The sequence below is a fragment of the Phodopus roborovskii genome, unplaced genomic scaffold (assembly GCF_943737965.1).
Source record: "Phodopus roborovskii unplaced genomic scaffold, PHOROB, whole genome shotgun sequence".
Taxonomy (NCBI): domain Eukaryota; kingdom Metazoa; phylum Chordata; class Mammalia; order Rodentia; family Cricetidae; genus Phodopus; species Phodopus roborovskii.
The window spans coordinates 5,344,540-5,370,738 of record NW_026125295.1 but is presented as its reverse complement, the minus strand read 5'-3'; the positions used below and the strand labels follow the sequence as shown (position 1 = coordinate 5,370,738).

The following is a 26,199-nucleotide window of genomic DNA, read 5'->3' as shown; positions in this document are numbered from 1 at the left end:
AAAAAAAAACTAGTTATTGGTTACAAACAAATCAAATACTTCTTATTCTTCCTATGAATTGAATTTTATTTCCTGCAAGTCTTTTTCCGTGGCATTCTCTCTGGCCAGGAATCATGTCAGCCGAAGGATATTTTATAGGTCATATTCTAGACTCACTTCCAGAGTGTTCCTTTGACAAATAACAAAGATGTGGCTACTGTCAATATGCCTAGAGAATGCGCTCAGTCTGACACTTGTGGCAGGTAATTGTAATCTGCACAGTCATGGCTCATTTTTCCACGAGCAGCATTAGAAGCTAGGGATAGAGTGATATTCTCCATGCACAGACACGGCCCTTTCCATTCATGCCATAGCACCACAGATGTTGAAGTGGGTGCTAATTCTATTTGTTTTTCCGTCGAAGGAATCAGGAGTTGGTCAGCAGCAGAAAGGAAGGACTTAGGTAAAGACTCGGTGCCATTGGACCTTGGGGCCATGGCACAGTGTTTATAAGCGACTCCCAGGATGTTTACAATAGCCCCGTTTCCCTAGCTGGTAAATGCTCTGATGAAATTTGTTGAGTGGTCCTTGAACTGCACACTAACTAGTTTACTTGTGTTCTAAAGTACCATGGATTTTCAAATGTCACTTAATATCTAATCCTCTAAACAGAATTCAATGACTGTTGATGATGTCTATTTGTCAACAGAAAAGAATACTGTGCAATTATGCAGTCTGCCACGGTTAAAAAAAAAAAAAAAACTAATATGTAAGCAAAACCGACTTTCATCCTAACAGAATTATGATTAGAAAATAGCTAAGTAGTCATTTGTGAATACCTTGAAACTAATTAGCCATTCCAGGAGATGCCATTGTTTCATTACTGCTCCATTACCACATTCTGGGTCTTGATCAGAACAGAAAAGCTGACTTCAGGTAGCTTACTTCAAGAAGAGTGGTTCCTAGGTTTCAAAAATTAACTAGCCCTTCATTACCCCCTTCAAGTTGATGATTCCACCTGAAAACAAGAGGGTGTGTTTTTAATGATAATTAAAAAAAACATTTTACACTGTATTTTATAAACAAAACATAATTATACAGCATAAATATATGCAGTTATACAAGTGTGCATGCGCGTGCGCGCGCGCACACACACACGTATATGTATGTATATATAAGGCTAAGTGCTGGCTTATGCCTGGTGCCCTGCTCAGTAGCGCACATCTTTTATTTGTATTTTAGGTTGACAATAATCCCATGAATTGTTGTCCTATGATGAGCACAGTCCCTCCTCTTCTCATGGCACAAGGTTGAAGTGCCTGGTTAGTGGGGCTGCAGGCAGAGGTGCAGCAGGCTGCCAGGAGTTCTTAAGCATCGCGTTCCCACTCTTGACAGCAGCTATTACCTGGGCCAGTGGGCAGGGGATGCTCACATGATTGCCTTTTGTGAGCAGTTTCCTCCTTTATTGCTCATTTCCATATCTGTGCTGTGGGCAGGGAGAAGAGGGGCAGCTTTCCACCAAACTCTATTATCACTGGCATAACTGAGACCATTGTTTTGAGTCACCCTATTCCGCGTAACGGAGAGGCAATTGCCTGTCCTGAAATCGAAAAGCCGTAATGCACATAGTTCCTGAAAACATGGCTGGAATTGCGTGACTGGCCTTAGATATTCATTTAGCTCCTTTTGTTATGGCTTGCGTGCACTGGATTCACACTCGTACCCTCATTGGGGGCTATTACAGATTATACTAGTGACTGCCACCCCTCCCATCGTGTCCCTTCTCTCGTGTTGTGTCCACACTCATGGGAAGGTGTGCAGAGGCAAGGTTATATGGAAATTAGCCCTGTCTGGGGGAGGGATCCAACAGCCAGCATTCTTCTCCAGCAATGCATAGCTTGTGCATGCCTGCTAAATAATGTACAGTTTAAGACAGGAATGTGGTCTGCATTCATGTTTGGAGAGGAAAAGAGTTGGCGTGTCAATCCCATGGGAGACCTTATCCAGGGCTTTACCCTTGAGTGGATAAAAGACTACAAATTCTCTAGTGCTGGAGATGAATAAGAACAAATTGGGCAGACCATCCGCAGAACAGACTGCTGTGTGATGGAGTCCTTGGCTTCTCCAAACCACCGGACACACTGCCACCGGGGGCTCTGCCAGCGACCAGATGCCGGCCGTGGAGCTGACGGCAGATTGGCACCAGAGCCCCAGCTTGCAAGCCAAGGGGAATTGCATGAAAAGATATTTAACATTCTCTTTGCAGAAGATTTACGCTGGCAATCTGGTGGGAGGAGGGCGTTTCAGACCCAGTGTGCCACAGATCCAGTGTGGTTGGTTCTCTTCCATCATGGTTTCAGAGGGTAGAGGCGTGGGGGAAACGGGAGTCTATATGGTCTTATGGGTAAGAGGCTGAGTTTTGTTTTGGAGCAGACTTCCACAAAATGAGTTTTAGTTAGCCTAGGTAATTAGCATCTTCTTCTCCTTCTCCTTCTCCTTCTCCTTCTCCTTCTCCTTCTCCTTCTCCTTCTCCTTCTCCTTCTCCTTCTCCTTCTCCTTCTCCTCCTCCTCCTTCCGTGAAGAAGTTACACTGCATTGCAAGAAAGGGGCTGTGTTTGCTTAAAGTCCTGGTTTGTCTTTTCTAGGCAGAGCACATCTGGTAATACCAGCAGATATTTTTGATTGCTATAGCTTTGTGCAGAGAATGATCTATCTGGCTCTTAATAAGTGTGGGGCAGGGATGCCATTGAATTTCCAACAATGCACAGGGCCACCAAAGCAATGCCATTCCTACAATATTTGTGGTGGCAGAGTTGAGAGGCCCTTAATTAAAATATGTTACAGGCTCTTGCTTTTTAAAGTTTTCAAGAGATATGGGGACTTTACCCAAAAGAAGCTCCCCCCTCCCACTGCTTTCTTGACTGGATGTGTGGGCAGCATTCCTTAGATAACATCTATCACTTTCTTTCAGACAGGGACACCTCATGTCATTCTCTACAACCAAAACACAGTGAGGAACCCTGTCTGCACTCCTCACACAGCCAGGCATCCTAGAAGAATGTGGGAGGGCCTGGGGCGGGTGCAGCAGTTTCCAAACTTGAAAAATGAGGCATGTGAACAATGCTTGCTAAACGAGTCAATTCCTGAGGATGAGCCACCGGCCAGTTCATTTTCACCTTGTTAAACAACTGAATCTTGACAAATGAACTCACTTGTCTGACATCATATGAAAAACGCATACCATGCCTGTTTCTGATGGCGAAGTCGCCTTTAGAAATTAAATGTCAAGATGGACTTCATTTCTATTCTGATGGGGAGGGTTGGTGCACCGTCTCTTGACTGTTGGCCATCCTCTGCACCTCTGCTCACACCTGGCTGCATCAGAGCTCATGCCTGCTCCCTTCTCCTCCACGGCTGACTTCCAGGAAGGGCCCACGTTCCTTGGTGCAAGCATCAAGGAAGAGCTGAGGTTTAATCTGCTTGCAGAACTTCTGACATCAGGCTCCTTAGGGTGAAATCTGGGTCCCAACTGGTGACCCTTCTCTACTGCCTGTTTCCTCCTCGGCAAAATGAGAGGGATATTATTATTATTTTTCTTTGTAAAACTGGTTTAATTTATTATTTTTTTCATTTTAGTTATTACTTTTATTTTTTATTTTTTTAATTTATCTCAGTAGGCCTATGACATACCAAGGGCTTAACCACCACACAAAGCAAGTATCTGCATTGTCCTTTAAAGAATTCTGAAGAAGCTGGTGGGGTCACTGTAGTTGTCAGCCCCAGTATGTGGTGGGAGCCGTCATTCAGACGCCCTAATGGCTCCCTTACTGGTGCAAGGAAAAGCCTGTGGATCCCTGCACACAACAGACTTCCCATCTCTTCCTCACTCTGCCACCCAAATCCCCACACCCGAACGTCTCCTACTTCTGCTTCTAACCATGCTGACTCTGCAAATTACCCCCCCCCCCAGCACCAGGTCTCAGGACATGATCTACTGCTCGGTAACCCCAGACCATGAGTTCTCCAAACCCCTAAATGTGATTTATAGACTTCGTCTTTGAACAATATGGCAAAGTCAATTTTATCTGAAGGAAAATATTATTTTACTAACACTTAAAAAACCCCTTCGTGGTGGCTTGGGATGATTTAAAATCTAATCAATGATAAAATTCCAAATCCAGTAGGAGACAAAGAATGAAGGATAAAACACAGCTAGCCACTTTAATCAGGAAAATGGCTACCAGGATCCATTAACCCTGGGGATTATTGACACCCCTTCCCCATTTCTTTCTAGATGCTGTGGTTTTGTTATCTGTATCTGGCAGCCAGAGCATGCAAAATTGCACTTGGTTTTCACAAATTAATTCATTCAGGCTGCTCATTTATCAGGCATTCCTGGAACCTTCTGCAACTTGATGTTGATAAAGGAATGTTATTTTGAAAAGGGTGGAGAGGAACGATTTTATAATTCTTGAACACAAAGAACAATGTATAATTCTCATGGCTGTTTGAATCATGGGGCATTCCCCAAAGGTAAACGAAACCTAGTGACTAGGAAGAGACTCTCTGTTGGTCACAAAGATCTGTGGATCTACCGGTCCCACACAGAATGACTCCTCTCTGGGCAGAATTTTTGGAAGAGTTAAACAGGAATTTAGAAGAAAATCGCCTTTACTATTCCATGATTTCCCCATGACCCTGAACCCTCACACTCATTTTTAAGAAACAAGTACATATCTGGCTGATGAGAAGGTTTGGTTGGTAAGGTACCTGTCAGATAAACCTGGCAGTCAGGTCCCCAGAAACCAGAGAAAATGTTAAGCTTGGCACCCTATCTGAGCTGCAACCTCAGTGCTCAGGGCTAAGGGACAAAGGCAAACAGATCCCTGAAGCTCATTGGCCAGCCAACCTACCTGAATAGTGAGCGCTTTGGTTTCAGTAAGAGACTTTGTCTTAAGGTGGAGAGCAATTAGGGAAAACACTGGGGAATGGATCTCTAGTTTCCACATGCAACCACCATGGTACACAGGCACCAGCATGCACACATGCCTACAACTACACTAACAAGTACACCTAGCACACACACACACACAAAGACACACACACACACAGACACACACACAGAGACACATACACACAGAGACACACACACACAGACACATACATACACACACAGATACACACACAGACACACACATACAAGCACACAGATATACACACACAGAGACACACACACACACTTAGATAAAGACACACACACCCACAGTACAGAGACGCACAGGCACACAGAGACACACAGACACATGCACACGTACACAGAGACACATGCACACATTTGCACAAGTAGTGTACACCTGCGTCTTCTCCTCCCCGCTTACGGTTTCCCTGTCCCATCTCAGGTTCGGTTTTGTCATTCCACTGAGCACCTTGGTCTTATTGGAGGCCACATTGATTGTGGTAGGCACTATGCAATTTGCTAAATGGTGTTCTACTTATGGAAATGCCTGCAAAGAGCCCCGAGGGAACAAAAGAATTAAGTAAACACGTATTGATCATGAGATATCTGCTGCTTTTCTTATTTAGACCAGTCCAGCACTCTGTCTAGTCTCTCTCAATCTGCAACACAGAAATCTGGGGACATTCTTTAGGCTCCTCCCTGGTTTTAAAGCTTAAGTAATGGCGGGAAATGCTTTAAACAAAGTCTCATTTTAAAAGAAACCCCCAGTAGGGGATGGAATTCAAAGAATCTGGAGAGGAGGAGGTAAGTGATAGCAGACAGCTTTGAAAACAGTTCTGCCTGGTAATTGTTAGACAAAGAAGCACTTGATAAGACCAGTGAAAGATGAATGTGATTGGACCTACTGTGAGCTGGAGCCCCCGCCCCGGGAGCCCACTCTGGTGAGCGCCATGGCACTCACTGTGTGCAGTGCTTATACAAGGGGAAAAGCTTAATTGGGAAGGGGGGTTTAAGGAGGGATACAGCACAATTAATTCAGAACCCAAGCTGACTTTTTTATGTTTCAAAAATGCTCCAGTTTTATGCACATTATACCTTCTAAAAGGCAATAGATATAGTTCATGGAATGCAAATGCACAAAGTATACCCCTGTGTAGGTCTACATGAAAAATGGGGGAAAAATGAAAGTCTACATTAATAACGCCGATCTTGCATTTATGCAGAGCTAAGGAAATGGTTGGGGAAGTGTTCCTTCTTGGAAAGGGGAGCTCTGACCTCTGCTCCCCTGGTGTTTGCTGGCTCACTCCCTGTCTCCATTCTTCCCTGTTGTGCCCTTCTGAGAAGGCAGGATGCCATCGATTCTGATTCCATCATATCCTTTGGGTGCTCCTCCTCTATCCAGTGAAACAGAGGCGGTCCATGGGAGCAGGAGAGGGGAACAACTAGAAGGAAGCTAGAGGACAGGACACAGTGCCAGAGGGCGCACACCCTGGCGGGGACAAAGACTAGGAATGCTGGTGTGTAGAGAATGAAGGGCTATGCTAAAACCAAGGAGCCCTGAATGACAGGTTTCAGGTTTGCGGAGCTGGGGAAGTGTGTGGGAAACAGTGCCTGCCTGAGAAGCACATCGAAGTCCTGAATCTTATAGAAACATTATCTTATAGACTTGGAAGTATGGCCTGGGGCCAGTCTGAAACCTAGAGAGGCGTGAGCATTTACTATAACAGGAAACAAAGCTAATTCCTGTTAGCACACCCTCTGTCTCCATAACTTCAGTATGGTTGTTCATTTAGGCACAAGATTGATAAGCACTTTCTGGTTACCCTGACCCAGGCCAGGTGATTTCTGCCAGCAGATTCAATTAGGAGGTTGGCTTGGCATGAAGTTACTAAGCCCAAGGCACAAATAAGAACCAAATTGTGAATGCTAGGAAGGGGAATGGCTGCATGGTGCTTCCTTTGAAATGAAAACCATCAGTAAGAACCAATCAGGCAGGGCCAGGAGCAGAGATGGAGGGGGCTCCCCAGAGTCATGGAGTCTGCTTCAGGAAGTGACTGGAGAAGAGGAAGACCAGCTTTCATGGTGACTTAGTGAAGGACAGGTTTGGCCTCAGTTCAGTGCAAGTAACTTCAGTTGGATCCCCATGATTCCATGTCACTGTGGTCAAGGCCGAGTGCAGTTCTGGTTATTGGATGTCCTCCGCTTACACGGGCCAGCATACCTGTCCATTTCGGCATGTTGATTACAGCGTTTTGTTTATAGCTTCATTTTCTTTCCCCATCATAGCATCAAATTAGCCCTCAGATATCTTCCATGGCTCAAATACCGTGTCGTTTGGTACCAGCTGAATTCGTGATTTTCCATGGCTCAAATACTGAGTAGTTTGGTACCATCTGAATTAGTTACTGTTCCCATTGCTGTAACAAGATACCCAACAGAAACAGCTTAAGGCAGTGGGTCACATGGTATCCGCAGTCAGGAAGCAGATGAACGCTGGTATTCAGCTCACTTTCTCCTTTTCATTCTGTCCTGAGTTCCAGTCTTTGTTGGGCTTTTCACCTCAATTAACCCAGTTTACAAACTTCCCCAGAGACATGTGGGATGCTTATCTTCCAGGTCAGCATTGATCCTGTTGAGTTAACAATCAATATTAGCTATCACAGTATCTGAATAAATTAATTTCTGCTTCCGAGTCCCAAGCTTACTATTCAGTAATTATTAATCCCTCAACCCAATAACTAAGTCTCTAAGAAAGAATCCAGCTAATTTTTCCAGTAGAATAATTTTAAAAATTTGTTTATTTCTTATTGATGAGCGTTGTATGTGCCTGTATTAGTCAATGTACACCATGTGTGTGCAGTTGCTAGCAGAGTCCAGAAGAGGGCATTGGATTCCCTAGAGCAATTTATAGATCGCTGTTACTCACTATGTGGGTGCTGGAAACTGAGCCTGGGTCTGCAAGAGCAGAGAATTATCTTGCCTGCTAAGACCCTCTCTACCCATCCATTAGTTTGAAGAATGTGCTTGCCTTTGCTTTCTAGTGATATTCTAAACACAAAATGAAAAATCTGGGACTCAGCATTATCTGTGGTGGTCTTCTAATCACAATTTTTTAACATATGACTCCATCTGGTAACTTACAACAGCCATCTATGTCAACTCACTATGGTCTTTAAAAGACCCTGTGACCAAGAGAGCTCTATTATTATATTTTTCACATTAATGCGATTGTTGTTGTTTAGAGAGGTTAAGTCACCATCTAAAGGTCACACGGCTGTTAAGACGCTCTGTATATTTTGAGATCCTCTGAAGGTCTACGTGAAAAGGGATAAAGTAAAATGAGGGATATGTTTCCTAATTTTGATCTGTATAACTGTAATTACTTTTATGTGTGCATTCTAAGCTTCAGGCAGTAATCTTATTGTTTTAATTTTGACACAAAATGGTTTGACTGACTAAAATAGTGGTTCTGAAATCAAGGGCAAAGGGGCATCAACAATATCTGTGGACATTTTTAGCTCTCACATGCAATGAATAGCTGCCATTAGAACTGGGTGGACAAAGACTGCTTGCTAATTTACCTCCTTCAGGGAACAGACAGTTGTGATGTGTGATTCCTGAGTTCAGAGTCTCTCGAGGGGATTCAGGTGGAGACCCTAGTTTTTATAACCAGTTAAGATCTCTTGGAGCAGGTCATGATGGAAAGCAGGTATGAGAGCAGGAAAAGGAGCTGAGCAGATACATTCATCCATTCATTCATAGAAGCAGGTTGCCCGGAATGGGTTCTGCACACCTAGAACTATGCTTCGCCACGGGGGGTGAGGGAATCAGCATTTGGAAGTCTCATTGGAGAAAAGGAGCGGACCAAAGAACAAGGAAGATAAAGATACCTGGCTGCTAGGAGAAGACAGAACGCCAGGGCTGGGCTATTTTTTTTTTTTAACAGACAAGGAGGTGACATGTCTGGGTGGCATAAGGAGAACCAGTCTGGGGAGAGACAAAGTCCAAATCTGCGAGTTTCTGTTAGGAGCTCCTGATAGCTTCCTTGTCTGCCATTCATGGCTGTGTTGATCCTAATGCTGGGCCAGGGAGAGGGAAAGCTAGTGATGTTGGTGTTCTCAAAAGCAGCACAGAACATGGCATTGGTGTGTGTGTGTGTGTGTGTGTGTGTGTGTGTGTGTGTGTGCATACCTACACACATGTCTGTGTACACTGGAGAGGGCAAGGAGCTTCTGCCGTCGTCAGTAAATACTGCCCGTCGTCTATGAATAGGTACTGGCTTCTGTTTGCCCAGTAACACGTTTTTTTTTTTTTTTTTTCCTCTCCCTGTTTGCAGCAGTCCTATGCACCAGCTCCCCACCCCATGGCTCCTCCCAGCCCCAGCACGAACAGCAGCAGCAACAGCAGTGGAGAGCAGTTGAGTAAGACGAACCTGTACATCCGAGGCCTTCCACCGGGCACCACCGACCAGGACCTCATCAAGCTATGTCAACCGTAAGTGTCCTGAAGCCTGTCAGGTCTGCTCTGATGCACACATCACCCGTGGGGGCGGCCCATGGGCTGGGCCCACTACAGACTCAATGAGGGACCCTCTTGTGCATAAGTGGGGGGGGGTAAGACTTGTGGTTTCGCTTCAGCGCCTTTCAGGAAGAAGGTTGGTGCATGGCTCTGGAGGTGGAATTCCCTGAGCAGATAGATGGCTGGGGGCGGGGCATGCTGGCTGAATCATGTGTATTGGCCAGAAAGTAGGAGAGAGAGAGAGACAAGAGAGCCATGTTCTCAGTCAATGTAGCTGGGGAAAATGGGTGGTCATGCTCACCAGAGGAGCTGCCTTTTAGAGAGCTGCTGCTGATGCTGTGCATGGAGGATGCTCTCATGCCCTGTGGGTACCACAGCTTCTCTGCCCGTACTTGGCAAAGGAGGTTTAACCAGCATAATTGGCCCTCTATTTCCTTAGAAGTATCTTCTCCCAAGCCCTGAGATTCTGTTTCCCATCCAAGCCAAGAATCCTCTGATGAGTCTTTCTGCATTTCCCAAGGAAGATGGGAATAACTGAATTTTCTTCCAGAAATGTTTTCATTCATCCCTTATCGACCACTCTCCTGTCTGTGCAAATATGCTAACACTGCATGCGTTTACCCTACGAATAAACTCAGTAACAAATCATGAGTTAAGAATCACAGGCTTGTGTTTTTAGACTTCCATTCTATTATCAAAATATCATTGATGCATATATACATATATACACATATACACATATATACACATACGCGTGCGCGCGTGCGCGTGCGCACACACACACACACACACACACACACACACACACACACACACACACATATATATATATATATATATATATATATATATATATGGTTTGATTTCCCCATAGCTGGGCGTTTTAAATTCTGGGAGAGACCTATTACTCAGACGCTTCCCTTCTTTTTTAGAATACAACAGGTGGCATTTATTTGCTTTCATTATGAAGTCAAAAATTTGGAGTTCATATCTAGACAACAGAGAGTGACAGACAGTAAAAGCAAACATACAAAAGTTATAACTAGATAATCAGCTAACAAAACAGTAGGCAGGTTGGGATAAAGATCCCATGTTGCTGCTGTCTGCCTTGGTTTGTGCAGGATGGAAGTGTGCAAGAAAAATATTTACTTAGAAGATATTAGTTTTGTTTTCCTAATGTTAAAACTGCCATGGTTGATGCATACAGACATTTGACATTTGTTAAGTTTTGTTTCATAAAACATACAGGGGTTGAGAATCAGAAGGTAGATAGCTTGTTAGAAAAAATCTGAGCTATTCTGGAAATTGAGGTCTTTGGAAATATGAAAAATGTTTCCTTTGTGATTGGAGTTGTAGATAAATACCTGTTATCTTTGGTTCAGACTTGAGGGATACTCACCAGGCACATTTGTGGGTATCGAGTGAAGATTCTTTGTAATTGATGTGTGTGAGCCTGTGTTCTGAGTGTGAAAGCCTCTGCTTACCTGGGTCTGGAGAGGTACAGAAGTGACCATTTCCCACATGCTGTCTACTGTGACAGAAACTTTCTGTCATGGACACAGCAGGGCCACTGATTCCCTGTTGACAAAGCTTCACTGTGCTGATGAGGACACATAAGAGTGGATGCTTGGCCACTCACTTCCTTAGCTGGTTTGTGATCACGTCTCCCTGTGCAATCTCAGTTTCCTCCTTACGAAGAGTGAGCTGAAAACAAGGGATGTGGCTAAGTCAGCAGAGTGCTTTGTGCTGTGAGCATGGAGAGCTAGGCTCCCCCCATCTAGAACCTGTGCAATAGGTCATACATTATGGTTCACACTTATAATCCAGTTCCAGGTAGATCAAAACAAGAGGATCCCCAGGACCAGCCAGAGTAGCCCACTTGACAGCACTATGATGGTACCTGAGGAATTATACCTGAACTTAACCTTCTGGCTTCTACACAGATGTATACACATGTGAACATACACCTTACAACAAACATACATGCACACATATGAGCATATACATATATACCCCCACCATGCAAACACACAAAAGTGAGTTGAGTTTTTCTTTTTCTAGATTTTTCCTTGTAGTACTGAGATGTGCTGAAGCTGCCTCTGAACATGTCATAGAACCCATTGTTAAACAGTCCAGAATTCTGGGACAACTCTCCTACAGATTTGGTGGCTTAGACTCAGCCATGGCTAGGGATTTATATAATGTAGAACCAGCGAACCCCACACATGAGAGCTTTCTGGAAGTTTTGTTTTACTGAATACCTTGGTTTAAGAACACAGCACTGTGGCAGCATCATAGCAAAGATCTCTCTGTCTACTTCTATCTCTGTAAAGCATTACCAATTATTTTATAGATGGAGAGCATTACCTAAAGGCCGGTGTTGGCTGGAACGATGTGATGCCCACAAATGTACTGGAGCATAGAAGTCTTGTTGATGTTTCTGATGTGTGTTCAAGAAATATCAAGTATGGGACAGAGACGGGGAGGAACTGTTGACCATAGGTGTGAAGTGTGGCACTATAATGAGACTCAGCCAATGGTCAGATTGCTGTAACAACATTGTTGGATTCTCTAGTCACTGAACTGATCAAGACCTGGGACTGCTCGAAATATTCTTCATATAGAATCTGAAAGAATAGATATGAACGGACACCATGGTATAGTGGAAGTAATAGTGTGTGAAGGTATCTGGCTTTTAGTCCTGTGTGTGTTAGCCACGGCCTCTGTGGCCTCAGACAAATGATGGATTCACTCTTAGCTTAGTTTTTGCCCATGTTGCAATGAATGGATTTGAACTCTGCAGCTGTTACACTTCTTTCACTCTACAATTCAGTGGGTGAGGTTCTCATTTGGAACCTTCCCTTGTCCATCCCATGTCCTTCTCCTGTCCCCCTACCCGGCAAGTGGCTCACCGCACTGGCCAGGGAGCAGGGGGTGCTTCTCCAAAGGGACCGGCACAGCTCATTTGGAAATTCTTGTTCATTCTCAATCACCAGTTTCTTACAGTACTTGTTATTTGGATTTGTGAATTTCTAATTTTACATTGCTATCAGGGATCCAACATTTAAAAATGCTTTCACCTGAAAATGGAAGTATTTTCGAGACTTTGTTGTCTGTTTTGAGACAGTGTCCCACAAATTCCGGGCTGTCCTCAAAGGCACTGTGTAGCCCAAGATGACCTTGAATTTCCCTGATTCCCCTGCCTCCACCTCACAAGAGATGGGCCTGATTACAGGTGTGTGCCACCCCATCTGGTTTCTGTGGTGCCAGGGATCAAACCCACGCTAGAAAAGCGTGCCAGCCAAGGTGTGTGCCAGTCAGCATTTGCAGGGCTATGAAAACTTGCTGTGCACCCTTTGCTTGTTAACTCCCGTGAAATCATAAATACTTCCAAAGTTAATGTGCCTAACAGGACAGGAAGTATAATGATTACTAATGTCTGTGGTAATAAAATAAGAGAAAACAGACTTTCAAAATTGTCATAAATATATTGAATTTTCTAGTATTAGAATATGCCAGCCACATGAATGCTAATGTACAGCAAGATGGTGGTATAAAGGAAAAATAAATGAATTATGCCTCATTGTCTAATGTGAAAACCAATCCTTAACACCTCCCTCCCGGGTGTTCAGATGACAGTAAAGATCATGGAAAAGAAGTCAAAATTGAAGGATAATTAACACGAAGAATGATTTTACTCTATGGAAATCTCTAGTTATAGCTGTATCTTTGATAAATGCATGGCATTGTGCAAGTGTAGTAGGAAATGGGATAGTTAGGGATCCTTTATATCTCCTTAGAAAACTGAAAATATTGTCCACTCTTAACTGGCATCTCCATCAAGAAATACTTACAAGACAGACATGGTTGTGCATCCCCATAATCTCAGCACTTGGGAGGAGGAAGGAGGAGGCAGGAGGATCGGGGTCATCCTGGGCACAGAAAGTTGAATGCCAGTCTCCACGAGACCTGAACAACAGCAACGACAGTAAGACACAGAGCATTCAAAGCAATCAAAGCATTTCCATGACACTTCCAGCATACGGGTAGTGACAGAAACGTAGAGAAAGGCTGTTCCTTGAACTCAGTTTTTCTTCTGCTGGGGAAGAGAAACCGGGCTTTAATAAGAATTTGGCTTGAAATAAAAGTGTAACCATAAGTTCAGAAATGAAGCAGGACATGTCTTAGTTTATAACATGCCTTCCAACCTGTTATCTCTGAGGAAATGACGATGGAGTTATAATCAGAAGGATGGACACATTTGATGTGGAAGGAAGGAGGGGCATCCTGGGCAGAAACTGTCCGTCTGGAGCCCTGCAAGGAGGAGAGCCTGAAAAGGTCATTGTGGCTACAGCAAAGGGCAGGCTGCCCTCAGAGCAGAGTGAAATGGGCGTAGAGGGCCACAGATGACCTTTTTGTAAAGGAAGCCACAGAACTGTCCTAAAGAGACAGTCACATTTCAGTCTGGATAAAGGTAACTGGAGCAGCGTTCAGGGGAGAGGTCCCTAGAAACTGGTGACAGATTACAACAGGTGTGATTGAAAGGTCAGTTAGAACCAGGCGGTGGTGGCACACACCCTTAATCCCAGCACTCGGGAGGCAGAGGCAGGCGGATCTCTGTGAGTTTGAGGCCAGCCTGGTCTGCAGAGTGAGTTCCAGGACAGACAGAGAAAAAAGTTAGTTTGGAAGCAGAACTGACCAGCATCCAGGGAAGGCATGGGAATGAAAATTGTGATGGAGGATCCACTGTGTGTAGGGCAGGATGTATTGCATGGTGCAGGCTTTTGTGGTGGTCCTGGCACTGGATGTAGGTTCTGATAAATATGAGGTCGAGTGAGGAAGGTACAGATCGTAGGTGGATACTTCACGTCCTCTGCTTATCACTAGAGGAACAATTTGGTGTGAGGCATGACCGTTTAATAAAGTGAAAAGTTTGAAAGGCTTTTGAGCTAACTAGATGCTTGGTGCTAATATGAGTTTTCATCCTTAAGTTAAATCCCCCAAATGGGTAACCTTCTTTTCTTTTCCTGTCTCCCTCTTTCTTATTTATTCTCTCTCTCTCTCTCTCTCTCTCTCTCTCTCTCTCTCTCTCTCTCTCTCTCTCTCTCTCTCTCTCCTCTTCCCCCCTCTCTCTTTCCCTCTTTCCCCTTCCTTCCTATTTTCTTTCTGCTTTTGTCAAAACTGTGTGGCGGTGTAATGGACCCTGCACTGAAGCTGGTTGGACTCCACAATCAGTCAATCCCAGAGCTATGCCCCAGCCCTGCAATTGCCAACTTTTTGCTGTGTAACCACAGCTACATTTCTGAAACCCGTCTGAAAAATAGGATTAAACATTCACCATGGTGGAAAAATCACAGATCTATTTACATTTCCCGTGTCTCTCATATCTTTTATCTGATCATGAAAGTAGCTTATACGTTTGATTTAAAACAACGATTTCAGGAAGTTTTGACCGAGAGGAAGATGTGGTGACGCATAGCTGAGAATCTGAGGCAGAAGGATCACCTGCAGTTCGAGACTAGCCGAAGCTACATAGTGAGGCCTTATCTCACAGAAAAAGGAAGACGGAGGAGGAAGAGGAGGAGGGGGAGGAGGAGGAAGAGAAGGAGAAGAGGAGGAGGAGGAGGAGGAAGAAGAACCCTGGATAGTTGTTACTGGGTCGTGATTTGCTTGGCTGGTTTTAGGTGAAGCTTCATGGATGACTCTGCCGAGATGCGGGCAGGCTACTGCTGAGAAGACTCAGCTATCCGCCCTTCAATTCTTCCAGCAAATGCTCTCCTTGCTCAAGTTCCAGTACCCTAAAATTGTCCCCTTTACAAACGAGATTGTGAATGCCACGTTCACATTTAACAAGAAAGGAGAAAGAACTACCTTAAATTCCAACCGAACAAAATAAGTGTGTGCTCAGAGCTGAAGGGTCCCAGGGAGCTAATCTCCCTGACTTCTACCCCGCCCTCCGATGTCCCCATATTGTGTGTGCTGAAGACTGAATAGTAAAAACAGCTCCAGTACCGTCCGGTTCCCGGGCAGGGTCCATTACACACCATGCCAGGCAGTCTTGACAAATGCACTGACACAATCAAACCTTTTATCAATTTAAAAGTGACCTTGTCACCGTAATCTGTCAAACAGCTCAGATACAACCAAAGGAATACAAGCTATCTCAAGCTCCATAGCAACCAAGTAAACCAAGTGACTGGAAATTTCCACACTTCCCGTTTCCCTGTGCCACTGCAGATTCAAAAATCTCTTCTAATAGGATGCAAGGAAATTTATTAGTAGCTTTCTTTAGCAAGTCACAAGCAAGTTTCATAGCTGCCAGGGAGGCACTATAATTCTGTGTGGTGGCAAGTATGGTGAGTTCTAGAGTTTTTGAACCTTGCCTGTGTCTTATTAAAGGAGAGGGCCCAAGGACTCAAACTGGGTATCTGAGTTCCTTGAGTCTGCCTGTCTCTGACATATGACTACATTCATATTCTGCTTTAGGCACAATTAACAATAATTTCTTGTATTCTAGACATGGCATTTGATTATTGCTTAGTAACTAATTGACATTAATAATGCATTGCTATAATTATATATATACTATTAAGGACATTAATTGCGGGGCTAAGGAAATAACTCAGCCAGGAAAATGTAAGCATGAGGACCATTTTCAGTCAATCCCTAGAATTCATGTAAAATAGCTGAGCATGGTGGCACACACTTGTGATACCATTGCTAAATAGGCAAAGAAGGAGGATGCTAGGGGCTTTCTGACTGGCAAGCCTAGCCTGCTCAATATCAAGGAATAGGTACCTGAAGCTGTCCTTTGACCTCTACACACACACACACATGCATGTTCCATGTCTGCATATGCATGTGTACACACACTAATAAGAGAAAATTAATTGTTTGAGGCTGCCATGACTTGTACTCTGCTAAGTCTGTAAATCACATTGCACAATGCTCAGGAAACTCTCTCCACTGTAGAAATCATTTCTGAGCAGCAGAGACTCAGAAAGGTTCAGAGACTTGAACAGGCTCCTACAGCCCCTGGGGTTCAACATCTGATCCTGCTTCAGAGCTTTTATTCACAACATTTAAAACGTTCGTAAGTTAAGAACATAATTTGTGAGTTCTTGTCTCCATTGACTGATGTGAGACTTCCAAGGGGACTTTGAAAGCCTAGAGGATATGAAGCCACTCTGTGGGATTCTGACTCAGCAAGTATGAGATCAGTCCGGACATTGAGATTTATGAAAGCAGAAGGCTTGGTAATTCAAATGTTTAGCAAAGCAGACACTCCTGGGGCCAGTAATGCCCACAGTAGCAGAAAACATCTTTTTTCAATTTTTGTGCATAGATAATTTTTGTGTCACATGTATGTATGTGCTGCATATCTGTGCCTGTGGAGAGACAAGAGGTCAATGTTGGGTGTCTCTATTTCCCTCCCCCTTATTTTGCAAGACAAGTGTCTTTCCCTAGACCTTGAGCTCGCTGTTGAGACTTGACTGGATGTCCAGGATGTACCCAAGATCCTCCCGATGCCACCTTCTCTGCCCTAGAATTTCAGGCAAGGGCTGCCACACCCGGCTTTTTATGTGGTGGCTGGACAAACCCAGGTCTTGATGCTGGCACAGTAAGTTCATCACCCCAACAGCCAGCTCCCTAGCGCACACACACTCTTCTGTTTGACTGAAGCTGTTAAGCTCTCTGTGTGTACCTTGGTCTGGTGCACCTTGGCTGGTGACCCTAAAAGCAAATCCACATTGTTCAGAATTCCGGGGACATGCTAGAGGTCACAGTCACAGATCATTTTCCAATGTTACTTTTACTACTTTGACGAGCAAGTTCTGGGTTGTGTTTTTGTTTGGTTGGTTTATTTAGTTTTTGGTGGGGAGAGGGATAGGTTCTTGGATGTAGTCCAGGCTGGCCTCAAAACCACAGCAGTCTTCCTGCCTAAGCCTCTCAGGTCTGAAGATAGCAGACATGAGCCACCTCGTTGTGAGCCACCAGTCAGCTCTGGCTTTGCTGCATGCTTCCCTGTAATCTATTTTGAATGGCTCACTAAGTGGCCTGGAGCTGATAATGAATGCTCTTTCCTGTTTAGTTAAGAGTAAAGAAGGGGAAAATAAGAATGGTATCTTGAGAGTGTGTTGACAGTGGCCCGCAGAAGACAAGGACGCTCGCTGCTTGTGCCAAGTGAAAGATTGGCACTGCAGGAGATGTGGAACTGTGGGCATGTACTAAGGGGCGTAGCGTTAAAGGGCTGGCATGGGACAAGTTCCGGTGGATCCTGGCTTTTACTTTGCCCAGCGATTGCCAAGTTCACAAGCCCACGTGTTCCTTTTAGTCTCTGTTAGGTGTGTTGGGTTCAGGGTATATGTTTGAACTACTTTAACAGAATGAACTGAGTAATTTTGTTCAGTGGGACAGGAGGCTTAAATGGGGATGGTAGAAAGAGGAATTTGGGGAGAAAGACATCAAAACTTCTCCAAGTCTTGAGATTTTTTTCTGAGACACTGTTAGGCATCTAAAAATTGTTTTCTATGCCACCAGTGAAAATTAATGAATAAGAGGGTGATTTCCAATGGTCACATGACTCATATCATATTAGTGGTGTGATAGGAAACTGGATTTCAGTCACAGATATGGAATTGGAATCCTAACAATTATAATTGGCTTTTAAGCCAGCCATGCTGATGGGATAGCAATATAGTTCCTAATAGACACTAGGCAGTATTCTGAATATTTGGCTTGTAAGTACATCATAGTACATATATGAACTCAATTTCCTAACCCCTTCAAACCTTCACTTTATAGATGAAAAAGCAATGTATCAAAAAAAGTCAAGTGCCTTTCCTAACATAAACTGCCTGGAATTTGACAAGTATAAGGCTTATGTATTTATAATAGAGGGTGTCACGTAGCCCAGGCTGGTCTTAAGCTTGGTGTATAGCTGAGCATGGATGACCTTGGCTTTCCAATTCTCCTGTCTCCCCCTCCCAAGTGCTGGGATTATGTGTGGGGACCACAGCATTCAATTCACCCTAGGGCTAAAGACCTTTAGAGACGTCTGTCTTTTCACACGATCTGCATGCACAGACGTACGGAACGAGGACAGAAAGTGGTCACGTTGCTCATTGTCCTATGGCTGGAGCAGAGATGCTCCCCTGTCTGTTGAGCTCAGCTACCTTCAAGCCCTCTCATATTTTAGCTTTATTCTCATTGACTGGCCTTCTGGTTTCTGTCCTCATGTCTGTCCCTGTGTGTCTCCTTTTCCATCAGTGGCTGACTCTGCCTGCTCTGTAGCCCTTTCTCTCCTGTCTCTCTCTTTGTACACGTGTCTTCTAATCCCGCCACTCCTCACACCTTCCCCAGTTGATCTCCACCACTGTCACTGCTGGCCCCCCAGGTCCTAGCACACTGTCAGGTGTTTAAGTGACAACAGGGAAATATTTTATGACTTAACTAAGCCCAAGTTCATTACTTATAATATATATATATCTGATGTCAGGCATAGTTCTACCAGGGCGAATGAAGACAGACATTGAAGGTGAATCCCTTTCACTGAGTAGATCTCAAGGCGTTTGGGAAGAAAGCCCCAGGGTACCCCGAGTCACATTTATTCAAAGAACCATATAAAGATCAACGTGTCCATCACTCACCCACCCACTCACTCACTCACCCACCCACCCACTCACTCACTCACCCACCCACCCACTCACTCACCCACCCACCCACTCACTCACCCACCCACCCACCCACCCACCCACCCACTCACTCACTCACTCACTCACTCACTCACTCACTCACTCACTGTGACTGTGACTGCCGAGATGAGAAATAACCATTTATTTTTGCTGAAGCCACCAGGTTTCACTGTCAGAGGGTTCCATCTCTGCTGACTGCTGGTTCTGTAACTGATGCACACTGATGAGGACTCTTTGGAAGTTTCCTGAGTCCTCCGGTGCTGCAGATTTCCTTCAGGTTCTCTGGGAAACCAGTGGATTACAGAGAACATTGACAGAAGGACCCACAAGACATCCTCTGCATTTGATGCACTGAAAGTGATAACCTCCACTCTGAAATCTGGCAGCTATGTGACCTACGTACATTGTTTCATTGTAGGAGTGAGCATGGATGATCTGTGCGAGTCATTCTTTTAAAACTGTTTTCACTTCTCATCTGCTGTCATATTCATTATCTCCAACACTGGTAACTCCTTGAGAAATAGAAGTACTTTGTTTGATGTACTATATAAGGCCCCCTAGAGTTTTATGAAGCAGAGGATGTTTTAGGGGACCTGGAGAGATGGCCCAGTGATTAAGAACACTTGCTGTTCTTGTCAAGGACCTGGATTCAGGTCCCAGGACCCAGGTGGTGGCTCAGAGCCATCTGTAACTCCTATTGCAGGGCCTCACACACCCCTTCACCTCTGCTGTCACTGTATATGTGCTTCCCAGAGGGTACTTTTCTTCAGACACATGGTAAATAAATTAATAAACACATAAATGAGTGACCAAGTGGATAAATTAATAAACACATTTTTGATTTTCTTGCCCTAGGGGATATTTGTTACTCACTTGTTTGTTTGGATAGTCTCATAATATATGCCAAATTGACCTTGAATTTATTATATAGTTTAGTGTGGCTTCAAACTTGCCATCCTCCTGCTTCAGGCTCCTGAGTCCTGAGAGCTGATCGGTTCAGAGTTTAAATCAATACTGTTGAAGAGTAAAAGGAAAAGTGTTAGCTTTCAGATTTAGGGCTTGGCTGGTTTTGAAAACAAATATACCTGTGTAGCTACTGCAAGATCAAGACAGAAAATCTCCTCATCTATGTAAGAGGTTATCTTCCAAACATAAGCTTATGCTAGTAATTTCCAGTCTAAAGTCACGCTAACTATGAAAGCAAAGAGGTAGGCTAATACCATTAGGTTGGCTTAATTGTGAGTCACGTATGGGCTCCCATTAAGCATTTACTAGCTGGAGAACCTTGGCTAAGGCCTCAAACCTTGTAAATCTAATAATGAGTGGCATATGCTTGGCCTTTAATAAATGCTAGTTTAATAAGTACGTAAGTAAATAAATAAATATTCCCATACACAATGGAAAATTTTTACTGTTTAAAAAAAAACTTATGCATTTTCATTTTATTCATGTGAGTGTTTTGCCTTCTGTATGTCTGAGCTCCACACGCATGCCTGGTTTAAAGCCAAAAGATGGTGTTAGATTTGCAGGGCGTGCCTATAGACCAACCCAAATCAGACAACTCCTGCCCGAGCTTCTGTTTCCAAATGATTCTAGGCTGTGCCAGGTTAACAATTAAAGCTAACCATTGGGACAGATAGGTAGGGTACGAGGCAGCTGATCACGTTGTATCTGGAGTCAAGAAGCAGAGAGAAAAGGAGTGAGGTTGGATTATAAAACTTTAAAGCCTAATCTCAGCCAACCACACCCCACTGTGAGGCTGCATCTCAAAATGTTTTCATAGCCTTCCAGAATAGTACCACCAACTGGGAACCAAATGTGGAAACAAGTAAGCCTTTGTGCATGGGGCCATTCCCAGTCAAACCAGAGCAGTTGTTGACGACAGTAAATAATAGTGACAGTAAACAACAGTAAACAACTCCTGTTGTAGAATTGCCTGTCAGTGGCCATGGAAGAATATCCTTCAATCCATATGGAAAAACTAATTAATTGAAATATTCTGACCCCACAATGGGCCTATAATCCACAGATGTTGTGGTTCCTTACACTATAATTTGTTAGGAAGCAAGGTGTCAAGTGTTTATATTGAAGGAAAAAATACTTCCTCAAAATGTGTTTAGCGTGTGTTCATATCCTTTCTTCTATATAAAATAAGAGTAGGGAAAGAAAACAAAACTATTCAGAGAGATAGCGAAGTAGCTGCAATCATGAAACCATGTTTTAGATGGAAGCTTCCATTCCTAGTGATCTTGGTGGTAAATGGGTACATTGAATCCATGTGGAGAAAGGCTAAAACAATTGTGAAATCAAGGGGTGAAGTCAACGTGGTGTGGCCAACTTTTAAATTCTTTTTTAAAACAATGACATTACCACTGAAAATTGTATTCATTAGCTTTCGGACTAAAGAGCATGCATTTGCTACCACTAACACTTTGCTATTTTATGTTTATTTTAGCACCACAAGAGCTACCATTTTAGTGTCATGGACAAGAAAGTTAAAAAGCATATGACATATTTCAAAGACAGAGATTATGTGGCAAAAATAAAATAAAGTAGATGGGGCCTCGGAGTTGCACCACTGCTCTGGGTTCCCAGCCCTCACAGAGTGGTCGGCGCTGCTGGGTTCTAGGTTCTGTAAAGTAACAACCCATGGCTCATTCTACTTCCTCTGATTTTTTTTTATTCTTATGTATGTGTGCGTATGCATGTGTGTGTTGTTGTGTTGTTTTGCTTTAAGCCACAGTTCTCATCTATGTGTTGACAGGTATGGGAGAAGTGTGTTTCATGCTATTTCAAGCAACTGAGAGGTTTTTAGGCAAACTCAGAGAAGCCAACCACAGTCCCCAGACTGGTGCTAAGAAGAGAATCCGCTTCAGTGGCCATAGCAGCATCTGGTTTCCATGCCTAAGGGGCAGAGAGTTGTCAGCTCAGAAATGTCCCCACACCTGGAGCTTGCACTGGCCCGCTGGTCACCAGTACCCTGACTTGATATTCTGAGATCTGATGTTAATTCCCAGGTGTGCACACGCACACACACACACTGAATCTATGTGTTAATGGTCCACAGTTGAACACTCTAATCTCAATGACAAAGTTGGTGTCTTCTTAAATTTTTTTCTTCCCCTCATTTCCCTGCACACATGTTCATGTCAGTAAATATTATTGGCCATGGGAACTGGTTCTGGAGTGTCTCTCCCATCACAAACTAGTACTGTGAAGAGGTCACAGTCAACAGAAGTAAGAACTTCAGAAGTAGGGACTAACAGAATAGCCAACCTTCAGCATTCTGGGAAAGCATCTGCAGAGAAATCACACTCCACCAGCACTCCAGTATCTCCCAAAAACAAAGTTAAGCGTCATTCACTGGCATCTACAGTGTTCTCAGATTCTTTCCGCTTACGGGTTTTGATTTTTTTTTTCTGTCTAGATATTGAAGCACATTATGGCACTTTACTCTGAAAGGAAGCCCTTCTGCTTTGGCTGTGATATTCCTCACAGGCTGGCATGTTTGAACACTTGGTGCCTCATAGGTGAAGCTGTTTGGGAAGTTTGAAGAACCTTTGGTTGATGAGGTCTTGAGGAAGGATGGGGGTCTTAGAGGATGGGAGGCTTGAGTTTCATGGCTCAACTCTACTTCCTGCCTCACACCTGCTTCTTGATTCACTTAGGTGTGCCTCATGTCTTAGCACCATGCCTGGGCTGCCTTGATGGACTGTACTCTTGGATCACATGCGGAATAAACCCTTCCTCCCTTAATGTGCCTCGTGTTAGAGTAATAGCAATGAGAGACTTCATTCATTCAGCAGTCATTCTGGAAAAGGGAAGGGTGCTAGACTCCCCACCCCCAGCCCCACCCAGGAATTGGGACTGTCTGGCATCACTTCATTTGAAATGGCCAAACATACAAGCTTCCTGTGCTTCTCCACAGCTAGCATGGAGTGTACACTGGAACTCTGGACTCTGTTTTAACATGTCCCATGTCTGTGTTATGAACCAGCACCAGTGTAACTGACCTTGTGTGCAGTCACGCAATTTCCTAATTTCCTTTGTTTATCCAGAAAAATTAAAATAAAGCCATTTGTATAGTCAGCATCCTGAGGGATGGATGGGGAATTCAGAGACAAAGTGAGCCATGAGTCTCCGAGAACAGATGTTTTCTGAATCCAGATGTGTTCATTAAGTTTGCAGGATGTCAAGTTGTGCATTAGAGCGTGACATCGGATATTGGAATTTCCCGTGTGAAGACATCATAGCCTCTGACTGCAAATGTACACATTCACTTTCCTCCTGGGGAGTCTTCTCCCTAGTCGAGGGTCAGTTTACTTACTTTCCTGTTGTACCTCAATTGCAGCCAGGTGTGGACAGACCAGCTTTAAAGAGAGCATAGGCAGAAACCATCTTGCAATTCTAGACCAGTGAAAATAAATAAGATGAGCTATGTCAATAGTTTATTAGCTACACCCTGCTTAGAGACCTTTACATCGGTCAAATTATGGTCAGCTTCAAGAGTTTTACTCTGTGACATGGGGTCCACAGTAAAACCTACACCAAAGACTGGATCTCTTGTAAAGAATGGAAAGGAGAACTCTTCGGTTCCAAATACCAGCAAGATGAGCCCTTAGCTTGTTCAGAAAGCTTGGATGCCCTTAAGCCTATATTAATAACACAGATAATGAGTAGATTTCAAGTCCTACTTAAATTAAAAATATATTACCGTTGTGTATGAATGTGGGCAAGAATGCATGGTATACACGTATATGCCAGAGGACAACTTTGCAGCGTTTTGTATCTCCTTCCACATTTATGTGGGTTCTGGGGATTGAACTCACACCATCAGGTCAGCACAGACAACACTCTCACCAGCTGAGTTATCTGCTTAGACCTCAGTGCTGTTTAGTCTACTTTGGGCACAAGGAGCTCCTCGGCTAAGGGTCTGTAGAGCCCTTAGAACCGTATGAGAGCTGTGAAAATACATTTAGGAGCCTAAAATTACATTTTATTTCTTATGTGTATATACACGAATGTGTTGTGGTTCATGTACGGTCAAAGGGCAATTCGTAGTGTTGGCTTTCTCTTTCTATCATGTGCCACTTGGCAATGGAACTCAGGTTATCAGGCTTGAGTGTAAGTACCTTCTCCCCCTGAGCTACCTGACTGGACTTGAATGTACATCTCACTGTTTCAACTTTAGCCTTTGAAAAAGAGTGTCAATTTAAATGGATACAAAGCAACCACATATAGCTAATCCCATTACTGATGTGTCACTAAATGAGAAGAAATCTTGCCATCATCTCGCTGATATACTAGGCTCCCGAATCCTTACTGAATGTTCTAGAAGCATGTGGAACAAGGGTTATGGGCTCAGGGTTCAGAAGGTGGTAAATCTCACATGTTTTATGCTGGACCTTTTTGGAAGGGTGGCTTTAATAATGACCGTTTACCCTTCAGCCCTTTTCCTTGGGATGGTTGTATTCCACGTAGTCGAAGAACATTCCAACTTACGGCTTCCACAGGAAATGGATACCTCTGCACTGGATTTGAGACAGAGAAGCACTCAGGGGCTCTGGGTTGGCATAGACATGTAAAAACCATTGAACTGTAGCCTTAAAGATATTGTGCCAGCCCAGTGACCAGGTGCCAAAGTTGCTATTTGGCAAGCAAAGACCAGACAAGCATCTGCTTATTACCGTGGATCTCAGCAGTACACTTGGGGTCATGTCTCTGGTGCCAGAACCTCCAGCCTGGTTGGCTACCAAACCCCCGATGTCTTGATGCTCAGTTCCCTTCCCACCTTGTTGGGTGGTCTAGCAGGGTCATCCTGCCTGCTCCTTCGCTGAGGCATCTGGCTGCTCATGGATGTTTCGAGGCCCCCTTAAAACTGAGGGACTATTTGGCAACTGTGACTGACTCTGTAGGGATGCTGGCCAGGCAGCCTTGCACTAGAGTCCGTCCAGAAGAGAGCAGAATTCATATGGGCTTCTGGCTTTACACTCCAGCCAGGAGCAAAGGAGTGACGGCCTGCTGGCGTCTGCCTTTGTCCCTGTTGGCATCGATTTTGCGCTGTGTCTTTCTTTGTGAAAAGTACTGAGATGGAGGAGGGGCTGCCCAGAGAGTGAATTTGTCAAGAGGAAATGTAGTAAAGGAAGAGAAACTGACCCATAATTGATGAGTATAATGTTATTAGTGATGGGTGAGTGGGTGGGGGGAGGGCTTACATAAATTGTCTCTTTAAAAAGCTAGAGAATGCACTGGCAAGACAACTTGTAGGTAACACTGCTTGCATTGAAAGCCTGACAATTTGAGTTTGATTGCAGATCCCACGAGAGAGGGTGAGAACTTGCTCCTAAATTTTGTCCTCTGACCTCCTCCCTGTGAAGGGTGTGTTCCACACTCACACACAACATCATGCATACAATAACAATATTAAAACAATTTTTAAGTGGGAAAAACATTTTTTAACTCCCCCATCTTTTTTTTTTTTTTTGCTTCAACTTTTAGACCTTAAGAAAAGTTTAACCTTTGGCTTTTGGAGTAGCATCCAACTTTTGAAGAGGCCTGGTCTTGCCTGAGGTGTCCTTCTCCTGGGACCTGGCATCATGCGCAAGTTGGCCTCAGCTGCTGATGAATTCAAACTGAGTCAGCCAGCTTTGGGCAAGGCAGGTTTGGAAAGCATGCATGCCCCTCCCCTTTTTAATTGGATGGGAGTGAGGGGGAGCAGTGCTGGTAAGATCATTTCCCACTGTTCCCTAACAGACACCAGCAGTTTGCGCCACTGTGCCCCAAGCCCGTTCCCGGGAATGTAGAAAGCGATTCAGAAGGCCTCCGAATGAAGGCTGGCAATTGAACACAGCCATCGGGCAATTCTTACCATCTTTCACAGAATGCCTGCAATTTCTCCTGGGGAAAGTTGAACCATACTACAATGGGGGATCTATTAAAAATATTGGCACAAAGGAACAACAAACGTGCCGTTTTCAGTTCTGGGATTCCTACCTCCCTGTACAAGCAGCAACCGGATACTTTCTATGAAATGTGTCTTTCATTCCTAAC

At 44.1% G+C, this 26,199-nt stretch overlaps 1 protein-coding gene across 12 annotated transcripts in view; it reads left to right on the top strand.

Annotated features, from left to right (window-relative positions):
* The window catches only part of Rbms3 (RNA binding motif single stranded interacting protein 3), a 1,220,120-nt gene that overhangs the window by 718,909 nt on the left and 475,012 nt on the right, over positions 1-26,199 (top strand). For all 12 annotated transcript variants that reach the window (XM_051202110.1, XM_051202071.1, XM_051202118.1 and 9 more), the window contains one exon: positions 9,273-9,430. In XM_051202110.1, coding sequence (XP_051058067.1) covers positions 9,273-9,430 — 158 coding nt within the window. The remainder of the gene's footprint in view (positions 1-9,272; positions 9,431-26,199) is intronic.